At 42.6% G+C, this 7639-nt stretch overlaps 1 protein-coding gene across 1 annotated transcript in view; it reads right to left on the bottom strand.

Annotated features, from left to right (window-relative positions):
* Nucleotides 1-7639, bottom strand: part of CERKL (ceramide kinase like) — a 51672-nt gene that overhangs the window by 8941 nt on the left and 35092 nt on the right. Inside the window, exon 4 of the mRNA XM_015561819.1 lies at nt 5517-5751. Coding sequence (XP_015417305.1) covers nt 5517-5751 — 235 coding nt within the window. The remainder of the gene's footprint in view (nt 1-5516; nt 5752-7639) is intronic.

The following is a 7639-nucleotide window of genomic DNA, read 5'->3' as shown; positions in this document are numbered from 1 at the left end:
TATACCCAAAACTACTACTATGTCAAAGTCTACTCCCATCCAGCTTTAACAAATGGGCTTCTAACTTCTACCCCAAAAGGAGCACCAACAGAAAAAGGGTGTTTCCGGAGAGCAGAGACAAATGCATAAATACATAAAAAAATAAAAGGCCAACAGCAGCTGAGAAAAGCACACACGATCACTACGAAGTCCAAAGGGCATGCTGTAAATGCACTTGATGAATCTCAGAGATAAGCTCTCACCCAAACAGGGATTCTCCTTTGCCTGACAAATGGTATCCTAGACAAAGAAAATGTTTAATTCCATGGTATTTGCCATGGTATGAAAATCTGTATTGAGACATTATAGATTTCTGATTTTCAATATCATTAAGATAATTTAAAATCCACATGAATTTTTCTTACCTACAGAAGGAAAGAGCTCTCTCAAGTCAGGCCCCTAGAGCATTTATGTCTCTGAGACCCTGGGGTAAAGGTCTGCTTGTGAAGGGGGAAATACCAGCTAGTCCCTGCCGTTCCCACGAGGCAAAAAGCATTTAAACGTAAGGAGCTACAATTTTTCTTTAATTAAAGAATATGAGGAAGAAATCCTGTAACAGCCGAGGGCTGTGGAAACATGGATGTGCTATGTTTGCGGCTTTCAAGGCAAAGGTTTGTCCCTGGATTTGTGAATCAGAAATATTCCTGTGTGGTCCCCTGTTAATCTCTCCAATTTGCGTCACTTTGAACTTAATGTGTGCTTGGGTTGCTCAGTTGGAAAAGCTAAGGTAACAGACCATCATTAAAATAATGATCATTAGGGATCTATCTAATCATTAATGATTTCCAGACCTCTAGTCACACCAATGCAAAGAGAACTCCACTTTAACCAACTGGCAAACTGGCTCCAATTGCTTGAGCAAAAGGCAAGTCATGCTATGACCCTTGTTACTCAGAATATGGCCCAGGGTCCAGCAGCAGCTGACAATACCAGGGTGCTGAGTAAGACCCTCTCTCAGGCCCTACTCCAGGCCGACCAAGTCAGCGTCTGCGTTGTACAGGACCCTCGGGTTACGTGTGCACACGTTAACCCGGACAGGCACTCCTGGAAGGCATGGTCCAGGGAGCAGCAGCACCGGAACTACTTGGGAGCTTCTTAAAAAAGGCAAATTTCTGGGTTTCACCTACAACCCATGGAAGTGGAATGTCTGGGAGTGAGGCCCAGGGAGGTGTCCCTGTTTGGGGAAGTTCCTCGAGTTGATTTGTATTCACCCTAAGGTTTGAGAACAAGTGGTCCAGAAACCTGTTACTCAGTGGACCTCTACTCAGGAGTCAAATACCTAGTCCTTTTTAACAATCCTGTGACCCTCACAGCCTGCCTTTGGGCCATCTAATCGCTAATGAATCTGGACTGGGGGCGGGGAGGAGAGGGAACAGATCAGTCTATTTTGCTTCCCAGTCAGATTTATGGTGAAGATTTTGGAGGAGGCCACATAATTAGAGGGAGATATTTAGGATTATCAATGGATTACAGTACTCCATGAAACACATTTCCTCCATTACCATGGTTAATTAGGAATGGCCATAAACACATTCCTCTAGAAAGGTTATTAAAAAGCATAATGTGATGTTGTCATGTGCAATAGAGAATGACACATATCAGGACTCAAGAAAATACAGCCTGTTTATTTCCTGTGAGTTTGAAGTATGCCAAGCATGCCCCAGCACAACTGTTTTTAGAATGCTAGAGATCACTACTTTTATTTTTGTGATGCTGAGGCTTCTCAACTTTGCAACTTTCCATAATTCCATAGAACTTGGCAGTGATGACAGACATGACCAGAAGTCAGAAAATTATTTGTCATCTTCTACGCTAATTAACCTGGACCGTAGTCCTTAAGACGGTGTTTTAGGCTCTACGTTAAAAAGAAATAATATTGTAGTAATTATGCATGGAAATATCAGGGGGAACACTTTGTAAAGTATACGATTGTCTAACCCAGGGGTGGGCAAACCTTGTGACTCGAGGGCCACAATTAAATTGAGATAAATAAAATAATTTTTATCTAAGCAGAAGTAGCATCGGTTACTGCACATGAAATGGGTCCCAGGGGTGGGAAAACTTTTTGACTCGAGGGCCACCATGGGATCTTAAACTGGACCGGAGGGCCGGAACAAAAGCATGGATGGAGTGTTTGTGTGAACTAATATAAATTCAAAGTAAACATCATTACATAACAGGGCACGGTCTTTTTTTCAATAGTTTTATTCATTTCAAACGGGCCAGATCCGGCCCGCGGGCCATAGTTTGCCCACGGCTAAACACTATGCTGTACACCTGAAACTAATACAAAATAATACTGAATGCGAACTTTAGTTGAAAAAATATTTTTTAAAATTAAAAAATAGCCCTGGCCAGATGCTGGTTGTAGCATCCTCCTGTACACTGAAAGGTCACAGGTTCAATTCCTGATCAGGGCACATAACCAGATTGGGTATTGGTTCCCTGGTCAGGGTGTGTATGAGAGGCAACTGATCGATGTTTCTCTCTCACATCGATGTTTTTCTCCCTCTTCCCCTCTTTCTCTCCCTGCCTCTCTCTCTAAAATCAATAACAACATATCCTTGAGGATTTAAAAAAATTAAAAATAAATAAATGAAGTCCATGGGGGCGGGGAGGGAGATGTTCATGAGGAAAGTGGGTGCAAAATTGTAAAACTCTAGACTGCTCTGTATTTTTATTTGGATAATCTAAAAGATAGAAGACAGTGTGCTGAAACAAAATGTGACTCATCTGAAAAGATGTCTACCTGCTAAAAGAACATGCTGCTCACATAAATAACAACTAAGTAATTTTAGCATCTGCACAAAAACTATAAATGGTCTACCTCACAGTAAACATTTTAATCAGCCTGAAAAGTTCTTTTTCATAACGTTACCAGCAACTCGGCTCACTCACCACCACCTTCCCAAACCTGTTAAAATGCGCCCGCTACAGAGTAAGGACAGAAGTAGGCGTCCGTGACTGATGGAAGCTCCAGGCAGAAGCCAAGGAGGCAAAAAGAAAAAAAGGAAAAAAATTGTCCTTGGGAGTGCAAGCACTTCTGCAGAACAATTAACTTAATTAACCAGACTCCATGAATATTCATAAGGCCGTTAATGTCTCCCACATCTAAACAGATAAATGTGATGTAATGACTTCCTAGTCAAGCATATCTAAAATTCTCAGGAAAGCTGCACCTACACATTGGTTCCATGCCCGAAATATCGTAGAAATTAACAGTCCCTTAGCAATACTTAATTTCCCTCAAATTAATTGGAAAGCATGAATTTATTTATGTGAATTCTATAGGAAGGTATGGTTTGCCGCCATCTGTATGTGGATCGAGCCTTGTTTTACAACAACTGGATTGCTTTTTTTATTTTTATGTCCTCTCAAGCTTTTTTCTCTGTCCTCTCCCCCACCTCACACAGGCACACCCTTTAATCCAAATCTCCCCCTAATAGTTCCTTAGCACCAGTTCCCATAGCAACAAACACCATTGCTAATGGCCAGCAGTTCAAACACAGGCTTCTCCACATCTGATCCATCTGAGTCTGACCGTAATTCAGCAGCTAGTCTGTTGGCTCAGTGTAGTCATTTACTAACCATCCTCCCTCTGGGTGTCTCTCTCCAGGAGGCAAATGGCTGCGAAGGCAAACGGTCTTCGGTGTTCAGCTTGCAAACTTCCTGCCTCGCTCCTGCTCTTCTGCTGCCAACGCCCCGGGGAGGCATAGAGTCCTCACATTAAACACGTCCTAACTTGCCTTCCTCCTCCTCTTACATGGGATCCGTATGCTGCAAGTCCCGGACAATGACCAGCGTTTGGGAAACGGGCTGTATCTTCTAAACAATGAGTATTTAGATGGCATTTCTACATGCCCACTGTATACAAAAAGTGCTTTCAGAATCAGATATGCTTAAAAAGCATGATGATGAAACTTGGTGCTACTCCTTTATAAAATCTGACTTACATGTTTCAAGAAATAAGCCTAGCCCCCAATTTTTCTAGCCAACGATTCACTTCCTGTCAAATGCACAGCTGTGAGGAGGCCCATCTTCCCACTTTTGATTCTCAGGAGTCAAAGAGTGACCTCATGAGGGACAGTACTAAGGAAGAAAAACAGTGACCTACACAGGTCCCCTTTTCATGGAAAAGTTCCACCATTCTAGACAGAGAGCTACTAAAGCAACACAAAAAGGTCAAAGTGGCTGGCCCCAAATGCATGTGTTTTTTTTTTCTAAGTTGAGGTTTTGTTCTCTTTTTCTTAAAGACTACCATAGGTTTTTCTCTATATGCTTAAAATTATCAGGGTATATCCAAGTAGCCTTTTAAATTCTTGTTTGTATAACAGACTTCATACTCAAAAAGGACATTAAATATCTTTTGTTCTTTGTCAATTAATGCTGAATATACTGAAATCTATACTACATGAATGTGATTATCAAATGGATTGATTTTTCTCAATCGTACATTATTTCTGTTTTCACAGGAAAGAATAATTCTTTCTGCTTTCCTTTAGAGAAATGTGTGATTTTTTAAAAATGAAAAGAAATAATCACTTTCCTTCACTATTGTATGTTTAAGTAATATTATTGAAGGAGTGACTCATAGAACATCATAAACTCTCAAAAGATGCTGCCTCTCTCTGGATCCCTGTGCGCTCCAGCTGTTCTCCTGCTCCCTTGCCCTGATCAGGTATCTTCCTAGAACAGGCTCCCAGCAAGTTGCTCCCTTGCTCTGAACCTCCCATTGTTCCCTCCTGTTTATCAAGTACCGTCCTGACGCCTTCTTATGGCATCCAGGAGCCACCATAGTTTGGCCTATTTTGATACTGTAATCACCCAACAAATGATCCATTTTTCTATTCCTCAACATTCCTGGGTTTTTGCCTTGGTGTTTTTTACTTTTGCAGGTGAAAACCCAGCTCATTCTCATTTTTTTCAGGCCAGACCTATCAAACCCATTTTTAGGCCTAATTCAAGTGTTGCTTATTCTATAACATCATCCTTACATTCATTCACCTAATAAACCTAATTGTTGAGTGTTCGCTGTGCCGTGTTCTGTCCTAGCTGTTGGAGAAACAGCAGTCGGAATAAATCCTCTCGGTGTTGCCAAGGTTACCTGTGTATACTTTGATTAGGGGGGTTACCACACTTTCCCTCACATGAAGTCATCGGCAGCTTGACTGGAGTGGCCCTGTTTCGAAATCTCATGATCTGGGACATGTGATCATTAGACCTTCACATGGAAAGGTAGAATAACAACAATCCCATTTATTGAATGGTTCACTATGTATCCAACTCTCTGCATATACCTCCTAATTTAATATTACAATAATCTTATACTAAAGTGAATATTATGTGGGTTACCTCCCTTTTATGGATTAGAAAAATGTGGCTCAAAACTATTAAATAACTGTCCAAGCCTCACATTCTTGCTAGTGAAGAGGCCAAGCTTGGGTCTTTCAGACTCAAAGTCTACGTGTTTAACTCTATATCGCACTGTCTAGGTCAGGAAGGAAAACAGGGGAGGGTGGAAGGATAGAAGGAGAGGGTCCATTTAGCAAAGCCGTGGCCACTCCCTTGCCTGCCGGTATCACACCGAGCGGCAGCTGGGCTCGGGCGGGGGTCAGGATGCGGTCTGTTTCCAGGCCGGCACTCTGCTGGGCTCGAAGGAGCAACGCGTGGGCTACTTCGCTGGCAGAACCGTCTCCACCAACACAGACGACGCTAGAAAATAAGAAGTTACATGAGACAACGCAAGACTTCAAATTAATGGATAATCATTCATGAGATCCAGACTGTAACTGTTCATCTTCTATATTCTATGTGCATGATCACTACACACCTTTCCACATTTTAGTATGTGGCAGTGGATAAGGAGACACTTGCACTGCACGGAATGTAATACTTCCGGTCGTTTCCTCCATGAATGTAATGATACCCAGAGAGTAAATATTCTTAAATGGGGAAAGAGATATCGAAGGGGCAAATTCACATCTGACCTGCATTTTGCTCTGTTAATATCCAAAATCATATTATTCTCATTTTGTTAATGTTAATAATAGTGATGGGCAATTCCTTTCACTAATGCAAAACAAAGTCATAAAATCCTGCTACTTTTCAATAGAGCTCTGAAGATACCGAAATAAGAGTCACGTAAAATATGAGGCTTTAATGAAAGGAACTGCTCATCATCATTAGTATATGACTGTAGTGATTGCAAAGCTGAACTGGTTTTCATCTCCTGGACATCACTGCCCAATGGCACCTCCAACATTCGTGTTACTACCCTTTGACCCTAGTCAGTGCTGCTCGTCTTTTTAAGGCTTCATGAAAAGTAGACTATAGGGCCTTGGAGGTGGGAGTCCATGAAAGTAATATAGAAGACATCAGACATTTGTTTCATAATCATTTGTATTTAAAAGATTCAAAATAACCTTAAGTAGCAAAATGACCTCAATTTTCTCAAAAGAAAGATTTAAAAAATTTTAAATATGCTTTTATTGCTTTTTTAGAGAGAGGAAGGGAGAGGGAAGAGAGCTATAAACATCAATCAGCTGCCTCCTGCACACTAAGGGCTGAGCCCACAACACCCCAGGCATGTGCTCTGACTGGGAATCAAACCAGTGACCTCTGGGTTAGTGGGTCGATGCTCAACCCCTGAGCCACACCGGCAGGGCCACAAAAGGAAGGTTTTGTTATTGGAAGCATGTGTCACAGCTCAAGGGCGGGGCAAGACTAGCAGAGCATGTTCAATCTAAAGGAGAGGCGCTTCTCAGCTCCCACCCACATACATCCTGTGGGGGCAGGCCTCCAGGACCACGTCTCCTGAAGCCACAGGTTCTGATTTGGGGTTGTCTTTTAGTCTGTAAACACTAGCATTTTATCTATTTAAAAACACTATGTGCCAAAACAAACAAACAAGAACCACCACAGCCTGCAGGTCAGAATCAGCAGGGCTTCTGGTTCCCGCAGCTCCAGATGCTGATGAATCCAGAGGCTGCGGGAGCCTCTCCATCAGCTCTCTCCACCTGTTCTCAGCCTGGCTGACCCTCGCCTAGCTGAGGCAGCCCTTTGGCTGCACGTAGCCTGAGCCATCCAGGTCCACTCTAGGTGGAAGAGGCTCTAGGACATGCAATACCACCAGGCCATTTTTGGTTCGGGGTATTATTTTGTTTCTAAACTGATTCCATGGGTTCACGTTGTGGCCACTGAATCAGAAGCGATGGTATCTACTCAGGGACAATTTCGTGTCCGATGACATCTTGGCTCTTTTCTAGCAAATCCTCAGAATTCTGTAAACTAGGCATTAGCCTCATCCTTGTAAATGGGGAAGCCAAGGTTTGATTTGAATCTTAGCTATATGATTTTAAAGATCTCTATGAGCAAATTTCCAAACATTGTATAAACTTATAATTTTCAGATCCATGCCTGTCTACCCACTGAGGTGTGTGGGGCCCAAAAGTGCCGGGGTCCAGCCCCAGCAGGTCCAGGGGTCCCCAAAGGTGTGGACAGAGTCGGCGAAGAAGGAATGACACGGAGACAGCGTTTAGTTGATCAGCAGCCTTGCCAGGATCTCTAGCCACAATCTCCAGCCAAGTTCTGTGTCCATGTT

The sequence above is a fragment of the Myotis davidii genome, unplaced genomic scaffold (genome assembly GCF_000327345.1).
Source record: "Myotis davidii unplaced genomic scaffold, ASM32734v1 scaffold370, whole genome shotgun sequence".
Lineage (NCBI taxonomy): Eukaryota > Metazoa > Chordata > Mammalia > Chiroptera > Vespertilionidae > Myotis > Myotis davidii.
This window is presented reverse-complemented; position numbering and strand designations above follow the sequence as displayed.